The sequence below is a fragment of the Pleurodeles waltl genome, chromosome 6, assembly GCF_031143425.1.
Source record: "Pleurodeles waltl isolate 20211129_DDA chromosome 6, aPleWal1.hap1.20221129, whole genome shotgun sequence".
Taxonomy (NCBI): Eukaryota; Metazoa; Chordata; class Amphibia; order Caudata; family Salamandridae; genus Pleurodeles; species Pleurodeles waltl.
In genome coordinates this window covers 1,705,238,837-1,705,264,691 of record NC_090445.1, presented here as the reverse complement: position 1 = coordinate 1,705,264,691, position 25,855 = coordinate 1,705,238,837, and the positions used below count along the sequence as shown (strand labels likewise).

Below are 25,855 nucleotides of genomic sequence, written 5' to 3'. Positions count from 1 at the left end.
TCCAGGCTCCAACCCAGAGGCTCCAGTATAATGCAGGATTTAGAGCCTGAGGATGTCTGATGAGTAATATATGGGCAAAAAAGATTCTATTAATTTCACCGCAAAAAGTATAGGCATCGCTCTAGGATTGACTTCTGGCTGGTGGATAAGAGAGTTTTGGAGCAGGTGATGGAACTTGTTTATTGCCCTCCTTCATCTCAGATCATGCACTAATAGATTTGGAGGTGTAACTGGGTGAGAAGAGGATGAGCAGGAGGTGTGCGATGGAGAGGAGGTTGATTATGAAACCCTCTAAGTCTCATTTTCTGCAGATGGATACACAGTTCTTTTTTAAACAGAATTAAGCTGGTACCTCAATATATGTAGTGTGGGATTCTTATAAGGTGTATATGAGAGGCATGATTACTCCCTGGACTGCACCATTCATTAGGCAAGAGAGGAAGGTTGAATGCGCTCTTCAAAAGGAGATCAGCAGGCTGGAGGAGCAGCTCACCTGCCCAGTAAATGCCCAGTATTATTGCTCCATTAGGGTAGACTTTGAAAAACAAAAGTCTGAAGTAAGAGAGAAGTTGGAGGGGAAGATTTGGGCACAATTGAATTCTAGGAATATCCAGAAGCATGAATATGGGGAAAAGGCAGGAAAGGTACTAGCATGGAAGACAAAATCACAGCACACTAGAAATGTGATCTCCATGGTAGAATGTGTGCCAGAAGGTTCAATGACATCCAGCAAGGAAAGCATAGGGGAGGCGTTCTGGTTCTTTTTTCAAGCACGGTATACAGAAGCTCAGGATCCTACTATCGATGTAATCCGGAGGTGTCTGGATACCGTATGTTTATCCTCCCTTAATCTAGATGGCTAGGCTTTTTTGTGTGAGGAGGTGACGGAGGATGAGACTGTGTCAACTATTTAGGTCATTAAGGGGAAGACTGAAGGGCCGTATGATTGAATGCACACAGAGGTCTACATGTTGGCAGAAGATCTCCTTCCTATTTGGAAGGAGTTGTTCCTTCACATCTTGAAATAGATACAGGACCCACCGGCTTCATGGGGCGAGGCTAATATCGTAGTCATTTATTTTAAAACCAAGCAAAAATCCTCACAAGTGGGACTCTTCAAGGCAGATTTCATTGTTAAATGCCACTATAAGGTCTTTGCTGGGATATTAGCAAGGAGGCTGTCAGTGGTGGTGGAGAAGTTGGTCAGTGGTGATCCGATAGGCACTTGGAGGATCTGACTCATCAGGTTATCGGGACAATTGATACAGCTGTCTCTTAGTCTCTCCCACCGGCAGTTGTGGCAATAGATGCTGCTAAGGCTTTCGATCAAGGGTGTTGGAAATATCTGTGGGTTTGTCTTGGGTATTTTGGAATCCCGACTAGGTTTATCGATACCTAAAGTTTCTATATAACAACCCCACGGCAAGACTTTGGGTAAATAACTGCCTAGCCAAGAGAATATTGATTAGGAGGGGAACACACCAGGGTTGTCGCCTTTGGTCCATAGTTTTCAATTTATATATAAAACCCCTAGTTGTGAGACTCAGAGATGAGGTCACATCTTTACCTCTTGAAGGACTGGGCTTGTCAAAGAAGGTAGCATTGTATGCAGGTGACTTGTTGTTATTTACTAAATGTCCTGAGACTGCGATTCCGAAGCTAGTAGAGATAGCTGGATGTTTTGGGGAGTTTTCTGGCTATTCAATTAACAGGTTTAAAGCAGAGGTAATGGCTTGGAAAATCGAGGAAGGAATAAAGGGTGTTATGATTGTGGAGAAAATGAAAAGCATTCAACTTTATTGTGATCTGAATTTAATCCCAATAGTGAATCTTGCCAGGGTTTTGGAAGAGGTCAGGAAACTCCTTGCAAAATGGAATAATCTGCCCTTGACAATTTTTGGCCGAGTAAATATTGTGAAAATGTATATTGTGCCTAAAATCACCTTTCTGTTCAATAATATACCATGAAGCTTCAACCCGAACGCGCTAGATAGGTGACAATCATGTATACACAGTTTTATATGAACTTCAAAAGCTCCAGTAATTTTGTGAAAGGAATTGAGGTGTCAGTGAAAAAAGGCAGGCATCATTACTGTTGTGCTCATCAGCTAAAGGCTCTCAGAATGTCATTTGGCCAAATGGATCAGTCGGATATGGGAAGGCTATACAAGGCCAGGACCGCTTCCTTAAAGGTGAACGCTGGGTGTTTCCCTAGGCTTAGTTCTCCAAATTAAAAAAAAACAGGGCTGAATTTTTTGGAGGCAGCAGCCAAGGCCTGGGTGGTGATCAGGCAAGGATCCAGGATCTCCTACGATAATGAGCTAGCTCCGATTTGGGACTCACCTGGTCCTCTGGGGTGCCTTTTCGAAGTATTGACCCAGCTGCTGCAAGAGGTCAATATTAACCGTGAGGGGAGGTGATCCACACAGATGGTCTATCTTGGGACACCTTAAATACAGTAGTACAGTACTGTAGCTGTATGTGTTTGTGAGGTTGCAGTCTTTTTCTAGTTATATCTGGATGTTGCTCGTCTCCTCTAAACCTGCTCCATTGTTGACTCTTTATCTTTGTTTTAGTTACATTGAGACAAGGTCACCCCAGAAACTAGCAGCACCTTGTACCAGAAAGGCATCTCACATGCAGAGTCCCTCTCTAGGTGTGGGGGGCCTGAATCAAGGAACTCGAGTTTTAGGGGTCAGGAAGTGATCAGGGAACTCAGAGCCTCAATAACTCATGATCATTTCTGGAAATACTGCAGTCAATACTGATCTTTAGAATTAGTTTTTGTTGTTTCTGCCTGGAAAAGCGAAGAATATGTGTGTGGACAGTTAATCGACAACTACATTTGTAGCAAATTGTTAGCCTAATTAATGCATCTTAGCATTTCCAAGCTAAAACTCAAGGTTTCATGAAGTTCTTATTAGTTGCAATTGTTTAGTGGTTTCTTCCTTTGGTGTTGGGACTGGATCCTGCCAGGTAAGATTCTAGAGCATGCAAAACCAAAAAAAAACTACTGACGCTAACACTGTTCCCCTCAAGAAAAAGTGTGTAACCTGTGTCTTGAGGCAGCTTTAGACTGACAACCCATCCATGGCAATAATCTGGAAGTGTGACCACCATCGATCCACTGAGGCCAGGGATGGTCCCAGGCAAAACAGCCTCTTTAGAAATCTGTAAACGGGTAGGGAAGCCATTTTCAAATGAGTCTCTGTCGAAGAATCCGTGAATGTATCAACTTAGGCTCAACAAGAAGCAAAAATGGAGGCCTCAGCAAATCGATAAACCAAAGTTACAAGGGGTAGTACCTGTCCCGGCTTACCCTCATTCTCTTTTATAGTGCCTGGAAAGGACATAAACTTAGAAACAGGACTTGTGCTTCACGTATATGTACAGTGTGATGTTTAGAGCAGTCGTTCCCAACCTTTTGACTTCTGTGGACCCCTACTTTATCATTACTGAAACCAGGTAACCCCCACTGAATCATAATTCGAATCCCGGACCCCCCCCCACTGAGTCATGATTGAAAGCTGGGGACCTAATATGTTAATATTATTTCATTTTCTAAGCAGTCGCAGACCCCCAGGGGTCCCTGCACCACAGGTTGGGAATCACTGCTTTAGAGGACAGGCTGGTTTTTAAATGCAACCACTAACCACGAGAGCACGTCTGAAGAAAGCGTAAGACATGCGGCCACCTAATGCTGGGACACTACGTCTTCTTTGCTTTTAACTCCAGCCACATACACAGGTGCGCGCATAGGACCAGCATGCAGCTCTCTTCTCTTGTACTCGTCTGCAAACTCCTGGTCTCTTCTACCCAGCCAACACCTCTTTATTATTGATTTAAAGGAAGGAAACTTTCAGATGTCCATGGCTCAGTGCATTATCACTGGCACTTTCACTCTACCGGTCAAGATTCTGTAGGACTTCTTCCCCCATCCTTCCCATATCCTTTTCAGCATCACTTAGGTGATTCTCTCTCTGGAAAGATGGGAGGAGGTAGGAGTTGGACTAATTGTGTCCTTCACTGGGTACAGTCACCAACCTTCAGGAGGCCTGCAGACAGCAGACTGTCCTTCTGCCTTGCAATGAGGTTGCTGAATTTGGAGGTATCTTTGCTTTGTTTCTGTTTGGGTGTGGTATATGTCTCTCCCATGGATGAATCTGCATTTGTAAGTCCTTGTTGTTCTCCTAGCTAAGTCTTGAGATTCTCACTTCCTCTCTCCTGGTTTCTGGTTGAGGCTGTGAATCATTTCTTTGTGAGTAGTTGGCTGCTGTTGCTTGCTCGTCTCTTTCTTCTGAATGTTTGTGTGAGTCCGATATACGAGCATGCTTGTATGGGTTTGTCTTTTCTGTCTCCATATTTTTGGAGTTGTTGGTATGTCATTAAGCCACCTTTGTGTTCCTGTCAAGGGTGTATTTGTCTGTCTTAACTGTTATTCAAGTCCAGTCATGCTGTGGAGCTTCTCTCCTGGGTGTCAGTGCATGGAATGGGATTTAATTGTGTACTTTCAATATTCCTCTGTCTGTCTTAGTCTCTTGGTAAATGATCTCTTTGCCTGCCTTCCTTATGTCTGTGAGTGTACTGCATCGCTGGTTCTGTGTCTACCTTCTCCCCTGCTTGTCTCCAATAGGTCTTTGTCTTCTGTCTCTTGTTGAATGATGTCTTTGCCTGCCTTCTATGTGTCTGTGTGCTTACCTTGTCATTGGCTGTGTGTCGTTCTCCTCTCCATTCTCAGTCTCTTGTTGAATGATGTCTTTGTCTGCCTTCCATGTGTCTGTGGGTTTGCGACCTCACTGGTTTTGTCCTGTGTGTGTGCATCTGTTCCAAGGACATGGCTGAAGTGTCCCTCTACTGCGCCAATGACCATCTCTCCTTTGAGTTTGGCTCGGCTGTATCTCTGCTGTCCTTCTTATACGGATGTCGGATGGATGTCCTTAGGCTTGTGTTGCCCTTGTTCACCTTTCATGTGTTTCTGACCCATGAGCGAACTAGCAACTAGTCCCTCCAAGCAACAGTGGGTCTCTGCCCTCTTTATAGTTTGGTGTTGTCCATGTCCTTTGCTGTCCATGTCTTGATCTCATACATGTGCCTGTAGGTATTATGTTGACTGCCTCGCCTATGTTTCTGCCACGGGTGAGTGTCTGTCGCTCACCTTACTCTCTCCCAAGATGGGTGTTGACCATGTCTCTTGCATATGTCTGTAAAGACACGTCTACTCTCCCTCTGTTGTCTGTCTCTTCTGTCTCACAAATGCAGCTGTAGTTATGTTTTTTGTTGTCTTTCTAGACGGATGCTGTACATTTCTCCTGTCGACCTGTCCAAAGGATGCAACTGTATCTTGGGTGTGGTGGACTTCTCACATTTGTTCCTTCCCCATACATTAGATATCATGTCTTATGTGTCTTTGCCATCCCTGTAGAGCTTTAGTGATGGCCTTGTCTGGGTTTCTGCCCCATTGATCTGCCTTCATGTCTTGTCTCGTTCCCATCCCTCTAGGAGATTACGGACATTCTTGTCTATGTTTCTGCTCCATGAAGTCGTCATGTCTCTTTCCCATCCCTCTAGGAGTTTACGGACAGTATTGTCTATGTTTCTGCTCCATGAAGCCGTCATGTCTCTTTCCCATCCCTCTAGGAGTTTACGGACAGTCTTGTCTATGTTTCTGCTCCATGAAGCCGTCCTGTCTCTTTTGCGTCCACTAGGAGGTTATGGACAGCCTTGTTTATGTTTCTGCTACTTAGATCAGCCTTCATGTGTTGAGCCCCTTTGACGTCCCTCTACAGGGTAACCGACGGGCTTGACTATGTTTCTGCCCCATTGATAAGCTGTCATGTCTCTTCTCGTTCCCATCGCTCTAGAAGGTTACTGACAGCCTTGTCTATGTCTCGGCCCCTTAGATGAGCCTTCATTTGTTGTGTCTCTTTGACATCCCTCCACAGGTTTTCTGGTGTCCTAGTCTATGCTTCTGCCCCAAGAGTGGTCCAGTAACAGTGTGGTTTTCTGCCCCTTTCACTCAGTGTTGTCATTGTAAGTCTGTTGTCCTGCAGATGACCTTAGCTTTGAGTTGTACTTGTATCCCACATGCATCGCTCCTGCCGCGGCCTGCATCTCCAGCGTTAACACCTCCCACCTCTTCTCCTGCTCAGGTAAAAGAGTATGAGGAGGAGATCCACTCCCTGAAGGACCGGCTGCTCAAATCCACGCGGAAGCTGGAGGAGTACGAGAGGCGCTTGATGTCCCAGGAGGAGCAAACCAATAAGATGCTCTTCCAGTATCAGATGCGCCTCGAGCAAAGCGAGAAGCGACTCCGACAGCAGCAGGCAGAGAAGGACACGCAGATCAAAAGCATCATTAACAGGTTAGAAATGGTAAATACTCCGAAAATTACTTTCTCTTTGGGACTTGGTGGAGGGTGGGGGCTGGAGAGGGCGAGGGGCTGGGGCAGGGTTTGGGCAAAGTGAATAGATGGGGCATTTGTGCCAAGAAAACATCTCTTGGGAATCATACTTCACTGCTCCAGTTGTTAACAGTAGAGGCTGCTCCTATGTAATATCTGCACATATTTACCTTCTCTTGGCCCTTTAATTTCAATTTTATGACAACCACGAGATTTCGTTCTGGGCCTTCACCTATTGTCCTCTGGGACAAGGGATATCCTCACATTGGACTGGTGAAGAAGCCTCTGGCTGTCCCTAATCCTGGCTCATTGAATCTTCCTCTGCATTGGTGGATCACCGTGTACCTTGGTCACTCCATCCAGTGGCCCATCCCTCCTTTCATACATTTTCTCCAGCTAGCGGCTCAGGCCCATCACCGTCAACTGCATCTTCTCAAGGATGATGTGCAGAACCTAGAGCTGCCCTTTGGGCTTGAGATGTAGATTGCGGTGCAGTCCCAGAGCGCAAGTGGCCTGTGCGCATGTTCTGCTTCCTCTCAAGGGCTCCCTCTGTGTTACTGCCGTTGTCTCCTTTAGTAATTGCCGTCTCTGTGCCTTCGCTAGATAGAAGTTTTGCTGGATAAAGTATGGACATGGAGAAAAGCTATTGGTCCCAGCAGGAACATAGCTCTCTATCTATAACCTCGCTGGATGGACCATGCCCTCAGCTAATTTCTTGTCAGGTGTGCCAAGTGGGCTACACTATTTTTGCTCATACTCCTGTTCATGGTGAATTTCCTGGTACTGTTGGTGTGAGGTTTCAGGTGTCTGAGGAACACCAACTAAGTTACCATGGTAGTTAGCTGTGGGACTTCTCGGAGCAGTGCTACATACACTTGATAGACTGGGGGGCACAAGAGTCACATGCACAGCCTCCCACATTTCCTCTCATGAAGAGAACACCACATTTGAATGGGAACAGAAGAGAACAAATGGTGTTCGGAAGTCCCCATGATTTCTCAGTGCAGTAGGTTTTAACGTTGTGATGTTGAGACGTTCCTAGCATCAAGAAAGGTGAAGGCGCATCCTTCACGGTCTACGTCTTACATACATGTGACAAGATGCAGGTCTGCTTTGTTCTTCCTTTGAACAAGGGGAGGAAGAAGAATGCTCACAGTTCTTCTTTCTTCACAAACCTTTTAAGCACAAAAGGAGTCACTTGACTGCCCTATCTCGCTCTGCCTCCAGCCACAGAGGTCAGGGCTGAGTCCTGCTTTGCAGAAGTGATTTCCCAGCTACCCATGCATCTGACCAGAAGAATCACAGAGCAGGCAGTCAGTGGAGACTTGTTTAAGGTTGATGTGGAGGAGAAATGGCCATGCTCCCTATTTCCTTGACATCCTACAAGAATGGCCGGGAGAGGTTTGATCAGTAACCAGTTTCTTCACGCCTCTCCACGCTGGGTGAAGTCTCAAACTCATGTCTTGTCACTCTTGTCTTCCAGGTTGATGCTTGTCGAGGAAGAGATTCGGAAGGACCACTCCCAGGACCCCATGGAGCCCAAGCGGAGACTTATCGAGGCTCAGGTGGAAATTACAATGTCATTTTTCTTTTCTGTGTCTCCAACCTCCCATCACATCCTGTCTGCGTCTCTCATCATCGTGACGGTGCATGGATCCATGATTCCACATCTGTCATCACCCGTGAGGACCGGAGAGTCGCTTGGCACAAGTATGTCATCTCTATGGGTGCCTGAGAGGGAGGGTGACCAATAGCCAAGCTTGTGGGGGCCTAGACTGGCATCAGTCCGCATTCTGTGTACCAGATCTGTCGGCGCCTTGAAGGCCTGAGAGGCACAAGCCTATGTCTTTCCAAATTATGAGGTTCAGAGACTGTACGGCTGAGCCTGCCATGTCCACCTAAGAGACATGGAACCCAATGCAATGAAACCACAAAAACACTGAGTGCAATACGCTTGCACATCCCAGGCTATCAGAAAGCCTTTTGCTAATGGAGAACAGTTTGTACCCCCTTACTCCTTATGGGATGGGGTAACCCATGGCATCTTGTCCTTGTGAATCCTAGGCAACCCGTCCTAAATGAACCACTAGATGTGTATTCCTCTGCGACAGGAGTACAGTCTTGGAAGCTTGGTAGTAGGAGACAGGACAGAGACACAACACTCTTTAGCTGACTTCTAATACCCTCCAATCTGGCAATTCACATACAGGAACAGGGCAAAGGATTCCTGAGGTACCATTAGCTAAACTTTAAATAGCACAAGCAAAACTTGTGTGTTAAGCGTGGTTGGGGTACTGGGGATACAGGTTAGAAACACTACAACATAAAAAGAGTAAACAACGTAAGTTCCAGCCCAAAGCTCATAGAATAGTCGATATTTATAAACTAGTTATGAATAATTCATAACAAGCTCTCCATCTGTCAGCAAGAGGCTAACTACTGAAAAGGTGTTGACAGGTCACCTCTGCCTGCGTGTAGATGGAATTGTCCTGCTGCAGTATGCACCAGCTGACATTAGAGCATCATGGACTTTCCTCTCTATCATGCAGTTTCATGAGAAGACCAATCCTAGAAACCCTCATATCATCTGTGTTTTGTGATGCTATCAGCATTCACAACAGATACCAGCTGTCAGAAAGAGGAACGTTCTCCCAGCAGCACTCCTGATAGCTGTGTGCTCTGAGACACACTGTGACCCTGGAGACATGTTACCACTCCTGCTTCGGGGTGCAGTGAAGATGGTGCACTGTGGCAGACTGTGCTGGATGCAGCTGCTGCCCCGTGTTACTAGTGCAAGCCCATGTTACTAGTGCAAGCCCATGTTACTAGTGCAAGCCCATGTTACTAATGCAGCTCCATGTTACTAGTGCAGCTCCATGTTACTAGTGCAGCTCCATGTTACTAGTGCAGGTCCATGTTACAAGTGCAGGCCCATGTTACAAGTGCAGGCCCATGTTACTAGTGCAAGCATATGTTACTAGAGCAGGTCCAGGTTACTAGTGCAATCCCGTGTTGCTAATGCAGCTCCATGTTACTAGTGCAGGCCCATGTTACTAGTGCAGGTATATGTTCCTAGTGCAGGCCCATGTTACTAGTGCAGGTATATGTTCCTAGTGCAGGTATATGTTCCTAGTGCAGGCCCATGTTACTAGTGCAGGTATATGTTCCTAGTGCAGGTCCATGTTACTAGTGCTGGTCCATGTTACTAGTGCAGGTAAATGTTCCTAGTGCAGGTCCATGTTACCAGTGCAAGCCAATGTTACTAGAGCAGGTCCAGGTTACTAGTGCAATCCCATGTTGCTAATGCAGCTCCATGTTACTAGTGCAGGTATATGTTCCTAGTGCAGGTCCATGTTACCAGTGCAAGCCCATGTTACAAGTGCAAGCCCATGTTACAAGTGCAAGCCCATGTTACTAGAGCAGGTCTGGGTTACTAGTGCAATCCCATGTTGCTAATGCAGCTCCATGTTACTAGTGCAGGCCCATGTTACTAGTGCAGGCCCATGTTCCCTAGTGCAGGTATATGTTCCCTAGTGCAGGCCCATGTTACTAGTGCAGGTCCATGTTACTAGAGCAGGTCCAGGTTACTAGAGCAGGTCCAGGTTACTAGTGCCGGCCCATGTTACTAGTGCAGGCCCATGTTACTAGTGCAGGCCCATGTTACTAGTGCAGGCCCAGGTTACTAGTGCAAGTCCATGTTACTAGTGTAGGCCTATGCCACGAGTGCAGGTCCATGTTACTATTGCAAGCCCATGTTACTAGAGCAGGTCCTGGTTACTAGTGCAATCCATTGTTGCTAATGCAGCTCCATTTTACTAGTGCAGGCCCATGTTACTAGTGCAGGTATATGTTCCTAGTGCAGGTCCATGTTACCAGTGCAAGCCCATGTTACTAGCGCAATCCCATGTTGCTAATGCAGCTCCATCTTACTAGTGCAGGCCCATGTTACTAGTGCAGGTATATGTTCCTAGTGCAGGTCCATGTTACCAGTGCAAGCCCATGTTACTAGAGCAGGTCCATGTTACTAGTGCAATCCCATGTTGCTAATGCAGCTCCATCTTACTAGTGTAGGCCCATGTTACTAGTGCAGGTCCATTTTACTAATGCAGGTCCAGGTTACTAGTGCAAGCCCATGTTACTAGTGCAAGCCAATGTTACTAGTGCAAGCCAATGTTACTAGTGCAAGCCCATGTTACTAGTGCAAGCCCATGTTACTAGTGCAAGCCCATGTTACTAGTGCAAGCCCATGTTACTAATGCAGCTCTCTGTTACTAGTGCAAACCCATGTTACTAGAGCAGGTCCAGGTTACTAGTGCAGGTCCAGGTTACTAGTGCAGGCCCATGTTACTAATGCAGCTCCATGTTACTAATGCAGCTCCATGTTACTAGTGCAAGCCCATGTTACTAGAGCAAGTCCAGGTTACTCGTGCAAGCCCATGTTGCTAATGCAGCCCCATGTTACTAGTGCAAGCCAATGTTACTAGTGCAATCCCATGTTGCTAATGCAGCTCCATGTTACTAGTGCAGGCCCATGTTACTAGTGCAGGTATATGTTCCTAGTGCAGGTCCATGTTCCTAGTGCAGGCCCATGTTACAAGTGCAGGCCCATGTTACAAGTGCAGGCCCATGTTACAAGTGCAGGCCCATGTTACAAGTGCAGGCCCATGTTACAAGTGCAGGCCCATGTTACTAGTGCAGGTCCATGTTACTAGTGCAGGTCCATGTTACTAGTGCAGGTCCATGTTACTAGTGCAGGTCCATGTTACTAGAGCAGGTCCAGGTTACTAGTGCCAGCCCATGTTACTAGAGCAGGTCCTGGTTACTAGTGCAAGTCCATGTTACTAGTGTAGGCCTATGCCACTAGTGCAGGTCCATGTTACTAGAGTAGGTCCTGGTTACTAGTGCAATCCATTGTTGCTAATGCAGCTCCATTTTACTAGTGCAGGCCCATGTTACTAGTGCAGGTATATGTTCCTAGTGCAGGTCCATGTTACCAGTGCAAGCCCATGTTACTAGAGCAGGTCCATGTTACTAGTGCAATCCCATGTTGCTAATGCAGCTCCATCTTACTAGTGCAGGCCCATGTTCCTATTGCAGGTCCATGTTACCAGTGCAAGCCCATGTTACTAGAGCAGGTCCATGTTACTAGTGCAATCCCATGTTGCTAATGCAGCTCCATTTTACTAGTCTAGGCCCATGTTACTAGTGCAGGTCCATTTTACTAATGCAGGTCCAGGTTACTAGTGCAAGCCCATGTTACTAGTGCAAGCCCATGTTACTAATGCAGCTCTATGTTACTAGTGCAAACCCATGTTACTAGAGCAGGTCCAGTTTACTAGTGCAGGTCCAGGTTACTAGTGCAGGCCCATGTTACTAATGCAGCTCCATGTTACTAGTGCAAGCCCATGTTACTAGAGCAAGTCCAGGTTACTCGTGCAAGCCCATGTTGTTAATGCAGCCCCATGTTACTAGTGCAAGCCAATGTTACTAGTGCAAGCCCATGTTACTAATGCAGCTCCATGTTACTAGTGCAAACCCATGTTACTAGAGCAGGTCCAGGTTACTAGTGCAAGCCCATGTTACTAGTGCAGCTCTATGTTACTAGTGCAAGCCCATGTTACCAGTGCAGCTCTATGTTACTAGTGCAAGCCCATGTTACCAGTGCAGGCCCATGTTACTAATGCAGCTCCATGTTACTAATGCAAGCCTATGTTACTAGAGCAGGTCCATGTTACTAGTGCAAGCCCATGTTGCTAATGCAGCTCCATGTTACTGGTGCAAGCCAATGTTACTGGTGCAGGTCCATGTTACTAGTCAACTTCATGTTACTGGTGCAGGTCCATGTTACTGGTACAGATCCATGTTGCTAATGCAGCTCCATGTTGCTAATGCAGCTCCATGTTACTGGTGCAAGCCAATGTTACTGGTGCAGGTCCATGTTACTAGTCAACTTCATGTTACTGGTGCAGGTCCATGTTACTTGTGGAAGCCCATATTACTAGTGCGGTTCCATGTATATGTACCCTACTACTGCTCACATATCCTTCCAGTAGACAGCTGCCCAGTCAGGGTCCCATTGTGGACATCACCTCCTTCCCTGAAGCAGTTGCGGCGAGTTGTGAGTCATCCAGACCTACATTAAGGTTCCAGCCCTAGGACCCACGGCATGATGTGCCAGGACAGAAAAGGTCTCAGTTGACCTGGTGTCCCTCTAGCACGCCCTCAGGAGGATGGATTACTTCTCTTGGGCAGCGAAACACTGTCACACGCCTACGGCTACTAGTCCTCACGCTTCCTGCCATGTCAGTCCACTTGTCTTACGTCTGTAACGCCACATTTCACCAAGTTCCTCTGTCTTTGAAATTGTGTAATGGCTGTTCTCCAGCTAACCTTGGGATAGGCCACCTCCTTTTAGCTGCAAATAAACCATTGGTAGAAAGGTGGGGGTGTCCTAGGCAGCATTGCAAGGGTTTTTGGGAGAGGCATCTAGAATCCCTAGTTAAGGTGATCACCCAGAAAGGCACTGGGGCAAGGGACATTTCAGATGGGAGGTGCCTCTTATCCCAGATGTATATCCATGTTGAAACTAGAGCTCAGCAGATAATCCTTTACCAATAAGGGCTGTGGTTCAGCTGGAGGGGAGAGAGGCAGTGCACATCCGACTGCATCGGGAAACAGACTAGGTTTTATGGCTCATTGCCGGGTAAGGAAAATCCGGGGCGGAACCAGCTTTTATCCATGGAAAGTTCATTGTTTGGAATGTCATCTGGAGTTGGCACATCCTCTAAGTAGCCCAAATCTAGGTGCTCTCCAGGTGGTGAACATCTAGGATGAAAATAAGGGGTGTCATTTGTCTCCACCTTGATTCTGGTCTAGTCATGTTGATACAGAGATTTTAATTCAACTTCTACAATTCAGGTCTGAAAAAATCCATTGCTACAACTCCTGGCCACTGGGACTACAGCAAGCATGTGGACTAAATTCCAAACTCCCTAATCCAGGGTATGTGTTTCCATCAAGAGAAAACCACCTGGAGTGCAATCTGGGCTACACCTGTCTTTTGACTGGTAGCACACCCGTAGGGCACCAGGGATCTGGTTTCAATTCATCAGGAGTAGAGTTGGGAGTTGTATTTTTTTGCCAGCAAGCCAACCAGCAAAATTAGGGAAGTTCTAAAGTTCACAGAAAGATTTTGTATCAGGGCACTTGTCCGTGGGTCCAACATCACACCTTTGCTTGCTGATGGCTTCAGGACTTTATTCATGTTTGGCATTAGGTGGCCCTGGTGCCAAGACACATGTCTGTGGCAGGAGCGCTGGGGCCCTGGTTCTGATAAACGTGTCTGTGTTTGGTGTTCTCTGGGGCTTGTGAGCTGATGGTCTGTCCATGATGGACCTGACATCAATCTGGTGCTGATCACATATCCGTTCTAGGCTGTCCGAGGTCTGCGTGCTGATAATAGCATCTCTGTTCTGGGAGCTCGGGAGTCCTGGTGTTGATAGTCCGAGGTTCTGGTGCTGACTGCAGGTTTGTTCCAGGTTTGTTTATGTTTGCCATATATTTTTATTTGGGGGGGGGAGTAGGATGCATTGTTTTGAATTTGTTGGGTAGGTGGCTTACGGGGAAAGAACTCGGCGTCACCATCCACGAAGACTGTGAATAGAGAGTTGGGTTGGACCAGAGACTGCGTTTACAAGCACATGCACGTACTGGGTGTCACACAGCTGCCTCTGACCCCCTCAGCTGTCCTGGCTGCTTAGTCTAGGCGCTATACATACTTGAGTCATCTGGGAAGGAGGTGGGCTCCCACTGATCTGGAAGGTAGGCTTCCGTCCCCCACAGTTTTTCCGACTCAGGTATTCGCAGAGGTGGTGCTGAACCAGGGCCTTTCCTGAAGGCAGATGGGAGCAAAGGGTTTGTTTGTAGGGACAAAGCACTGTTTTTTGTGACAACACCTCAGATGGGGGGGATGGAGGGTTGCGAAGTAGATCTTGACAATGTGAGCAGAGGGGAGCAGGGCCACGTTGCCCAACAATTTTTGAGTTGCGCTATTTGTATCTTAAAATTAACATTTATACGGGAATGCAAGATCTCAGGACATGGGCCGAGGCTGAACAAATATGAAGACTAGCAGTTGCACAGTCATAGTCACATGTTGGTCAAGTGTAATTCAGCGTGTCATGGTGAACTTCAGGAGTCCATGGTGAAAAAGTTAACAGGGTCAGAGCCTAGCTCTAGTATTAAAAAATATACTATATTAGTAAGTCTACAGCTAATGGTCACTGGTGAAGGGATATAAGTGGTCTAGTGCTGGCAGTGGTGACCTGTAATGCCCGAGGTCAAGGGTCTCAGGTGGGGCTCACAGAGCAGCATCTATGCTCGCTTTAGGTTTTCGGGAAATGAGGTCCCATGGTCAGGATCAGAGGCGAAGATCACAAGTTCTATGAGATCAGTGCCAGGGCTGGAGTCAAAGACTGCTAGCGAGGAAAGACACCTGAAGAGAAGTCACAGTGCGTGGGCTAGAGTCAAGGCCTACAGGTATTGGGAGGTGACACTGCATGGGCTAGAGTCAAGGCCCAGAGAGGTTGGAGGGACTTAGGGTTAAGGCCCACATGTAACAAATCACATTGGGTGATCTGAGAATCAAGGCCCACAGACAAGGGGAGTTCAAAATGAGTAGGCTCAGAGTTGAGGCCCACAGGTAAGGAGAAGGCACATTATTTAAGCTATTGCCAAGGCCCAGGTAAGGGGAAGTCACATTATGTGGTATCAGGTCAAGGCGCACAGGTCATATTGTGTGGGGTTAGAGTCAAGACCCGTAGGTAAGCAGAAGTCACATTGGGTGGTCTTAGAATCAAGGCCCACAGACAAGGTGAGTTCACACTGAGAAGGCTCCGAGTTGAGGCCCACAAGTAAGTGGAAGTCACATTATGTGGTATCAGGTCAAGGCCCACAGGTAAGCAGAAGTCATTTTGGGTGGTCTTAGAATCAAGGCCGATGGGTAAACGGATAAGGTGAGATCACATTGAGTGGGCTTAAACTGGAGGCCCACAGGCAAGGAGAAGTCACATTTTGTGGTGTCAGGTCAAGGCCTACAAGTTATATTGTGTGAGTTTAGAGTCAAGGCCCACAGGTAAGGCAGGATCACCCTGGGTGGGGTTAGAGTGTAGGCCCACAGGTAAGGTGAGTTCACATTGGATGGTCTTAGAGTCAAGGCCCACAGGTAAGGCGAGATCACACTGAGTGGGGTTAGAGTGTAGGCCCACAGGTAAGGTGAGTTCACATTGGGTGGTCTTAGGGTCAAAGCTCACAGGTAAGGCGAGATCACACTGGGTGGGGTTAGAGTGCAGGCCCACAGGTAAGGTGAGTTCACATTGGGTGGTCTTAGAGTCAAGGCCCACAGGTAAGGCAAGATCACACTGGGTGGGGTTAGAGTGTAGGCCCACAGGTAAGGTGAGTTCGCATTGGGTGGTCTTAGGGTCAAGGGCCACAGGTAAGGCAAGATCACACTGGGTGGGGTTAGAGTGTAGGCCCACAGGTAAGGTGAGTTCACATTGGGTGGTCTTAGAGTCAAGGCCCACAGGTAAGGCAAGATCACCCAGGGTGGGGTTAGAGTGTAGGCCCACAGGTAAGGTGAGTTCACATTGGGTGGTCTTAGAGTCAAGGCCCACAGGTAAGGCGAGATCACACTGGGTGGGGTTAGAGTGTAGGCCCACAGGTAAGGTGAGTTCACATTGGGTGGTCTTAGAGTCAAGGCCCACAGGTAGGGCGAGATCACACTGGGTGGGGTTAGAGTGTAGGCCCACAGGTAAGGTGAGTTTACATTGGGTGGTCTTAGAGTCAAGGCCCACAGGTAAGGCGAGATCACACTGGGTGGGGTTAGAGTGTAGGCCCACAGGTAAGGCAAGATCACCCTGGGTGGGGTTAGAGTGTAGGCCCGCAGGTAAGGCAAGATCACACTGGGTGGTCTTAGAGTGAAGGCCCACAGGTAAGGCAAGATCACACTGAGTGGTCTTAGAGTGAAGGCCCGCAGGTAAGGCGATATCACCCTGGGTGGGGTTAGAGTGTAGGCCCACAGATACGGTGAGTTAACATTGAGTGGGCTTAGAGTGTAGGTCCATAGGTAAGGTGAGTTCACATTGGGTGGGATTAGAGTCAAGGCCCACATGTAAGCAAGTCACAGTGGGTGGGCTTAGAGTGAAGGCCCACAGGTAAGGCAAGGCCACACTGGGTGGGCTTAGAGTCTAGGCCCACAGGCAAGGCGAGATCACACTGGGTGGGCTTAGAGTGCAGGTCCACAGATAAGGTGAGTTCACATTGGGTGGGTTAGAGTCCAGGCCCACAGGTAAGGCGAGATCACACTGGGTGGGCTTAGAGTGAAGGTCCACAGATAAGGGGAGATCACACTGGGTGGGCTTAGAGTGAAGGTCCACAGATAAGGGAAGATCACACTGGGTGGGCTTAGAATCAAGGTCCATATGTAAGCAAAAGTCATATTGGGTGAGCTTAGAGTGAAGGTCCACAGGTAAGGTGAGGTCACATTGGGTGGGCTTAGAGTCAAGGCCCAGAGGTAAGGCGAGATCACACTGGGTGGGCTTGGAGTGAAGATCCCCAGATAAGGGGAGATCACACTGGGTGGGCTTAGAGTGAAGGTGCACAGGTAAGGTGAGATCACACTTGGTGGGTTAGAGTCAAGGCCCACAGGTAAGGCGAGATCACACTGGGTGGGCTTAGAGTGAAGGTCCACAGATAAGGGGAGATCACACTGGGTGGGCTTAGAGTGAAGGTCCACAGATAAGGGGAGATCACACTGGGTGGGCTTAGAGTGAAGGTCCACAGATAAGGGAAGATCACACTGGGTGGGCTTAGAATCAAGGTCCATATGTAAGCAAAAGTCATATTGGGTGAGCTTAGAGTGAAGGTCCACAGGTAAGGTGAGGTCACATTGGGTGGGCTTAGAGTCAAGGCCCAGAGGTAAGGCGAGATCACACTGGGTGGGCTTGGAGTGAAGATCCCCAGATAAGGGGAGATCACACTGGGTGGGCTTAGAGTGAAGGTGCACAGGTAAGGTGAGATCACACTTGGTGGGCTTAAAGTGAAGGTCCACAGGTAAGGGGAGATCACACAGAGTGGACTTAGAGTGTAGGCCCACAGGTAATGTGAGTTCACATTGGGTGGGTTAGAGTCAAGGCCCACAGGCAAGGCGAGATCACACTGGGTGGGCCTAGAGTGCAGGTCCACAGATAAGGTGAGTTCACATTGGGTGGGTTAGAGTCAAGGCCCACAGGCAAGGCGAGATCACACTGGGTGGGCTTAGAGTGCAGGTCCACAGATAAGGTGAGTTCACATTGGGTGGGTTAGAGTCAAGGCCCACAGGTAAGGTGAGATCACACTAGGTGGGCTTAGAGCGAAGGTCCACAGATCAGGGGAGATCACACTGGGTGGGCTTAGAGTGAAGGTCCACAGATAAGGGGAGATCACACTGGGTGGGCTTAGAATGAAGGTCCACAGATAAGGGGAGATCACACTGAGTGGGCTTAGCGAAGGAAAATCCACATTGTATAGGAAGTAGCTAAGGTCCACATACAAGGAAGATCATATTGGGAGGGCCAGAGCCAAAGACTGTCCTAAGGGTAGTGACTGCATCAGAGCAAGAATTAAGAGTTCCGGAGGAGGAGAGGTGCTACAGCCATGAGTTAGTTTTGGGTCACAGCGATCGCAGTAAAGGATTGGATCAAGATGTGATCATTGATGTGAGGGGTACAGCGATGACCACTGTGGGAAGTCACAATTTAAAAGCTCGTGTTAGGGTCAAATGGAGATCACAGTGTTAGGGTTGCAGACAGCCATATGGTGAGGGAGATCCCAGAATAGGTTTGGATCACATGTGAGTGGACACAATAATGTCAGAGGCCAGGCTACAGTGACAGGTGGGATCGGTCAAAGTAGTAGAGATGGTCAGAGCTTAGGATAGGTCTCAGAGTTAAGGATGCAGGAGGAAACCCAACATCAAATGGTACCAGTAAAGGACGAAGGGAGTGTCACGGATAGGACTGTTATGGCCACTTGTAAAGAGAGGTTGCAGTGACAAGGTTTCGCAGGGGGTGAGAGTTCGCTGTGTCAGGGTTAATGGTTGCACGTGAAGGCAGCGCAAAGTGGCAGGGTGCCAGGTGAAGGGAGGTGACCATGTTAGGGTTGGGTTCAAGGATCGGTGGTGAGGGGAGATGCAGTATCAGCTTGGGCCAGGAGAAGACAGAGCACTAGGGCGGGGTAAAAGGTATATTGTATACAGGCGTGAAAGATGGCATGCTGGAGTGGACTGGTTCCAGTGGCACAGATTAGTGTAGAAGACAGAAGATGCTGAAGTGGCAGGGTGGTTCACACATGCAGGGCCAGGCACAAGGAAAGGTTGGAGACTGGGTGGTAGAAGGTTGGGGTGCCTGAGTAGTGGGAATGTTGTGGGAAATAAAAAGTGACTGTTGATCTGTGAGATCTGCGCTCCAGCTCTAACACAGGTGAATAAGGAGTGTGTGCTGGTTTCTTTGCAGGAGAGGCAGCTTTCCTCCTTGGGTGCAGCAAACCCGCGTCTGACGAGCTCCATGACGCAGCCATGGAACGGGATGATGCCGGGCCATCCGCCTCTGCCGCCTCGACTCCAAATCACCGAAAATGGAGAGTTTCGCAGCAGAACTGACCACCACTAGCCCACAGGGTGGGGCGTGTGCTCAGAACTATGTTGCAGGCCGTGGGGCAGGCCTTCCTCCAGGCACTGGAACAGAACATAGCTGCCTCCTGGCTGGAGAGGCAGAGACTGCACAGCGAGGGGCGGCAGCAGACGACCTCTGCTGGCTGAAACAGGGAGGAGACAGATACAAGCGGCCACAGGCCTGACACTGTGGGGTACTGGGCGTCTTAGCAGCCAAGAGCAATCTTCTAGGGGCCGGAGCAGGTGCTGCCAAGGAGACAGAGTGGCTAGCTGGCTCCACTTTCCCGCAGGCCAGGAGCCTCATTTTACCTCCCTCCCAGATGAGCGGCAGATGCCTGAAGGTCAGAGCCACAGGTGCCTCATGTTTTCTCCTTCTCCAGGCCCAGGTGAGAGGCGATGCTGGGCTTGTTCGCTTCCCTACTCCTCCCCAAACAGTGAACCAACATTGCCTCATTTTCCCCTTCTCCTTTCTCCAAGGGCAGGGAAAGACATTAAAGAACCTGACAAATGTCAGACATATCTTCCTCCCAAGTAAAGGTACTGAACAACTGCCAAGATATGTCTCACAGGTCTTGGATGTGCCAAAACAATGTCAGCTTAGGATAGATCTCCAGAAGCAGGTTCCACGTTACCAGCACCATGCGCCAAACCAGGTGAAAACTGAAATGCTGGCCTTTTTGGCTTTTATCAGAATTTCTTTTACTTTGCAAGTGCTCTTTACTTTATTTATTGCTCTGTAGTTAGATATCATAAGGGCAGACATTTGCACCAAGCTCCATATTGCCTTGTTTGGAAAAGTGGGATGTCTCCAAATTAGTTCTGAGAGGGCCCAAAAGGAGAATTAACTTTAAGTCTTCAGTGGTCTGGCTGGTAAGCTTTGAGAGGATGCAGAGACATGCTCTTTTGTAGAGTGTTGTGTCCTTCTTTCAAGTGCTTTGGCCTTTGCAGTTTGATGCCATTTTGCAGAACCATGTGCCCTTCCATAGAGTACTGTGCATTTGCATAGTGTTGTCCCCTTCTTGAGTTCTGGGCTAGTCTGCAGAGTTCTGTGCCCATCCTGTTCCGTAGAGTGTTGTGCCCTTCAGTTTGGTGCGCTTTTGAAGAGTGCTGCGCCCTTTTTTAAAGGCCGCTTTTAGCAGTTTTAAATCTGTGTCACCTACTCAAAACATTAGGTTCATACCCTGAAAACTGAGGCCTACTCCCATGACCAACCTGAAAAAAGTACTAGGCTTCCTGAGAATATTGTACAAATTCCATCTTCCTTCTCACAGGGGTCTGGCAAATGATGGAGAGGCGTTTCTGATCAACGTGCCACCACAGAATTTAATGGGTTGACCCTCTTCACTGCCAAGATCAGTAGTTCCTTATGGCTTCCATTCAAGCATCTCCCACTGCCAGCCGCTTTCTGTGCTGCACATAGCCCTCTTTCCAATACTGGGTACTCAGCTTAAAACACACAGATTTCTATTTTGGGCAGAATGAAAATATACGCAAGGCGCAGAGCTGAAGCTGATTATCTGCCCATCTCTACCTCACTCATTCTTCCCTAACCCTGAACCATCACAGTATTAACGGACATGATGGTATATAGGAACACTGGGTGAATTAAATGTTTGCCCCAAATCCACAGACAAACACACCTGCCACCCTGCACTGCAAACAATCACTAAAGCACATGGAAACACATCTATTGCCCCTCTGAGGTCAAGCAATCAGCACCCATACAAATACACCTCCACCAGACTGCCCAGCTAACACCTTGCAGGTGATGACCTGTACAAACCCACCTCCAGCACTCTGCCGAGCTAACACTGCAGGTGATGACCTGTACAGACCCATCTCCACCACCCTGCCCAGCAACTACTCTGCAGCTGATGACCTGTACAGACACATCTCCACCACCCTACCTACCTACCACTCTGCAGCTGATGACCTGTACAGACACATCTCCACCACCCTACCTACCTACCACTCTGCAGGTGATGACCTGTACTAATACACCTCCACTACCCTGACCAGCTAACACCTTACACCTGTACTGACACACCTCCACCACCCTTCCCAGCTAACACACAGCAGGTAGTAATCTGTACAGACTCACCTCCACCATCCTGCCCAACTGACACACTGCAGGTGATGACCTGTACAGGCACACCACCACCACCCTGCCCAGCTAACACTTTGCAGGTGGTGACCTGTACAGACACACCACCGCCACCCTGTCCAGCTGACACAGTGCAGGTGGTGACCTGTACAAACACACTTCCACCACTGTAGACCTGTACGAACACACCACCAGCACACTTCCCAGATAACACACTGCAGGTGATGACCTGTACAGACACACCTCCACCTCTCTGTCCTGCTAACACACTGCAGATGATGACCTGTACAAACACACCTCCACTACTCTGCCCAGCTAACACCTTGCAGATGATGACCTGTACAAACACACCTCCACTACTCTGCCCAGCTAACACCTTGCAGATGATGACCTGTACAAACACACCTCCACTACTCTGCCCAGCTAACACTTTGCAGATGATGACCTGTACAAACACACCTCCACCAGCCTGCCCATGTAACGCTGAAGGTGATGACCTGTACAAACACACCTCCACCACTCTGTCCAGCTGACACTCTGCAGGTGAGGACCTGTACAGACACACGTCTACCATTCTGTAGAGCAAACATACTTCTACTGTATGTAAAGAAAAGCACACACCAACCAGCTGCACTGCTGAAGAATCTCCACTTATGTGCTCAAACACACCTCTGCCACTTAAAGAGCACACAATACACTCACACTGACCTCTAGCACATGTATACTCAAACACATTGTTGCCTCTCCTGGACAACCACATTCACAACCCCTCTCGTCTCCATTCTCACCGCCTTCTCCTGGCCCTGCTTCTTTTCCATTATTTCTCAGCTTCCTCTGGGACTTGTCTCTTCTCTCTCCATGTGTTTCAAAGCCTGAGGCCGCTCCACCTGCCATTACCTGGGCTCCCTCTTCTTTGCCCATATTCATTCTCTTAGTCTCTTCCTTTCTTCTGCGTCTTGCGTTCACCTTTGTCCAGCCCTCGCCCCTCCATCTCCTCATTTACCTACCTCCAGCCATCTTCTGTCTCAAATCCACATTTTCCGCACTTTTCTGCCTTTACCACTCTCTCACTCTCTGCTTCTGCAGTTTACCACCTCGCCCCTGCGTCTCATTTTTCTTTACTCCATTCCACCTTCTATGACTCTCCCATTTACCTTTCTCTCACCCTCTCCTCTGCCTCTCATATTTATCTCATCTATCCTTCTCTGTCTTTCCTGCTTTCCTTTATCCCACCATCCTCCCATCCTCCTCCTCTTTTTTGTACTTTCTCCACTCCCTCCATCTCCCCTCTCTCTGTCTCTTCTGTTCATCTTCTCCTCATGTTTCTCCACCTTCCTCTGTGCCACTGACTCACTCATCCTGAACACACACATCTTGATACCTGAGTATCTCTGTCCTGTGGGGGGATCTCCAGGGGGGTGTTTGCCCCTTCAGAATAACTAGCACAAGCTGCATGCTCATGAGGCTGGGCTGAGGGAAGGTCCCTGACCAGTGGAAGAAGAATGAGGCCTTGTTTAGTGGTTGTAGTAACAGTGCAACCACCAGACGCATCTTTTGCTCCCCCCCCCCTTGTTCATGGCATGGCAGGGAGGTCACAAACATAGACAAAAAAACATCAATATCCCCTCAACCTTGAGAGAAAACTCCCAGGGCATCAGGGACATTAATCTGTTGTAGGGCACAAAGACCTCTCCCCTCTTCTTGGGTGTTTATTTCTGAAGTATAAAAAATAATGCCAACTTTCCCGCCGTAGCATGGTGGCAGTTGTGTTAGATGTGGTCCTGCCACATTGACAGGGGCACTTGATGCAAAAACTCCACCCCCCCCCCCCCTAGGGTGGCAGGTAGCTTAAAATGTGTGGGGCTAGGCAATGGTGGCCCTGCGGAGTCTACACTGCGCCTCGGCAGCTGGCCCACCATCCTCCCCTGAATACCCTCTCGGGTGATTAGCCGCGCTTTATAAATTCAAGTTGATCGATGGGTTGAAACCAGCTCCATCTTCGTTTATCAGATAATATTTTGTCACAAAATACGAGATGCAATGCAAGCACATTGGCATAATAGCAGCAATCGTAAAGTCAGCCCATGGCATTAGGCGGGGAGAGGTAGGGCCAAAAGCTTGGCGAAGGGGCGGATTTTTAAATTGGAGACTTTGTATTTGAAGGGCAAGTGCATTCAAACTAGACATGTTCTGGTTGGAGCCTGCCTGCCTCCTCCTGGCACACCCTGGCTACCTCAGGCTGCAGAGAGCCAAGGTTAGGAGGTAAAACATCCTGTCTGCAGGGACATGGGATCGACATCCCCCACCCCAGACTATCTGCGCTGCCTGGACAACACTATGGTCCTCAGAAGATGCTTCACCCAGCCCACCCAAACTCAGACCCTCCAATATACCTGCTGCCTTTTGGGTCATCAAATTCCTCTACACAGCCAGTACAGTCAGGGCCACTAGAATCATCCGACAGGAGAGGACCAGATTATGCGACAGGGTTTACAAAATTATGCCGCAGGAAAAGCCACAACATGCAGTGTAAGGCAGCACATTTTGTGATAGTATTACCTCACTATTTTGTCATTTTTACACAGGTTAACACTATCTGAGCAAAGGTTTGGCCTCACTGGTACTACTCTGATACCCAAGTACAGCGATAAGCAGCAGAATGAAAACACTGCGGCTGCAGAATCGCATAATTCCAGTAGCCCTGGCTATACTATAAGTACCCTATGAAGAGCAAGCAGGTGGGGCAGGGGGAGGTGAACTGACCTGCTTCGAGGCGCTGGAGAGCTAGCCACTCTGTCTCCCACACACCTGCTCCCGCTCCCTCGGACCCCATGCCTGCCCCAAACCGAGAGAGGGTGGAGGCACTGTCGGGGGTGTCTGCTGCCCCCACCAGCCCCCCGACACCAGGGCTGTGCTGGTTCTACCTGCCTGATGAATGTTATAAGCAAGTGATTGTACCGGTAGTTTTGACGTTCTGTGTATATATATATATATGTTTAAGATGAAAAGAAGTCCTGAGACAGGCTATGAATTGCAGTTTTCCCCACTTGTTCTTTTCTCTCTTTTTCCTCCCCCTTGAGTCCTCCCCTAACCCCAAAATGCCCATACTTTGGTATTTCCCAGACCCTCTCCCCTTGGCAGTTTGTTTTCCTTTTTCGGAGCTCTAATGCGTGGTTTCTTGAGATGTGAGGCTGGCTGCCGGTGGGCTGACGCTTGTAATTATTAAGGATTTGTACTGTATATAGTGACCGGCTCTGTATATACCTGTACCTGGTGCTGTGCTCCGGCCGGCGCCAGGCGCGACCCCGAGAGGGTGTCTGTGTGTGTGTCCCTTTCGCTCTCTCTTTCTCTCAGATTCGTTGGTTTTCTTTCAAATATTTTCTTTCTTTCTGGGGTGTGTGGTGAAAAGAATAATGTTTAATAAAAAAAAGAGATTGTTACATTTTAATCCTTCTGGCCTACTGTCTGCTGATGTGTATGCAGCTTGTCTACTTCTGTTGTGTGTTTTGTGCCAGGCACGTGTGCCCATGGCATGGCAAACAATGCGTTCTATGTGTGCCTGTCTGGTGGGGTCATGTGTCTCTATGCCGTGTGCACCCTTGTGGTTAAGGACACATGGAATACTGGTGTTTGCCTGGCATGATGCCCCCAGGTCCTGCTGTGCTATGCCAGTCCTCTGTCTCTACGGTGTCCAGCAGTACATACTAGTCCTATCTCTGCAGGTGTCACCCCATTGCCAAGCTGGTCCTGTGTGTCCATTTTCCCTAGTGCCACAGTGTTTCTTATGCATCTATGATGTCCCCCAGTGCCAGGCTGGTCTTATGTTAATTAATTTATGAAAAAAGACCAAGGATGCTTGTTTCCGGTCCAGGGAGGTCCTGGCCTGGCAGTTCAGGCTGGACTGTTCCCATGTGGAGCAGGGTCAAGACTGATTTGTGTACGGCTGGGTCCAAACTGGGTGGCATGGTGGGCAAAAAAACAATGGATTAAACCCAGATCTGTGACTGTGGGTGAATGTTTGCATTGTTCAGTATTCTGTCCATAATCTCTTTTTTCTTTTAATGAATTTATGAAGCACTCTAATACCCGTAAATATGTCCAGGTCCTGAAGTAAAAAACACCTGCTTAGTGCTTTATTTGAGCCACTGGTTTCCATTTTATTCCCAACACTGGCTCTTATAACAGCCTGCCACATGAGGGCGCTGTTTGTTTTATTTTTATTTTTTAGGAGAAAAGCAGCTGTGGTTTAATAATTAAACACACATTAAAATCACTGATACCTGCCACCTGAAGCTAGCAGAATAGCTTGGGGTATGTATTAGTCATTTTAATGTATATTTAAAGTCTGAATTGTCACATTTGTAGGAGTGTGATGGCTAGTAGTGATCGTACTGTCATTGGCAGTGCTAGCTGGACCAATGGGTGATGGAAGCTGCAAGGGCCTCCTGGTAAAGGCCTTGGCACTGATGAAAACAATAGAGGGAAAGCTATTGAGGGAAGAGCCAAGTTTTTAGAGCTTTCTTAAAATGCAATAGCGCTTGAATCTTGCAGAGAAAGACTGGGGGAGCATCCCACAACATGGCGGCTCTAACAGAACAAGAGCTGCCCCCCAGGAGCATCGAAGGACTGCAGCCTGCGAGAGAGC

At 48.3% G+C, this 25,855-nt stretch overlaps 1 protein-coding gene across 8 annotated transcripts in view; it reads left to right on the top strand.

Moving 5' to 3' along the window:
• The window catches only part of SYNGAP1 (synaptic Ras GTPase activating protein 1), a 738,530-nt gene extending 713,872 nt beyond the window's left edge, over nt 1–24,658 (top strand). For 2 of the 8 annotated variants that reach the window (XM_069241850.1, XM_069241845.1), the window contains exons 16-18: nt 6,150–6,361; nt 7,884–7,965; nt 18,949–24,658. In XM_069241850.1, coding sequence (XP_069097951.1) covers nt 6,150–6,361; nt 7,884–7,965; nt 18,949–19,104 — 450 coding nt within the window. In that variant the 3' untranslated portion in view covers nt 19,105–24,658. Of the gene's footprint in view, nt 1–6,149; nt 6,372–7,883; nt 8,111–13,833; nt 13,939–18,948 lie in introns of all 8 variants that reach the window. The other 6 variants (XR_011205102.1, XR_011205103.1, XM_069241847.1 and 3 more) reach the window with 6 other exon arrangements.
• Nucleotides 24,659–25,855: the final 1,197 nt, after the last annotated feature.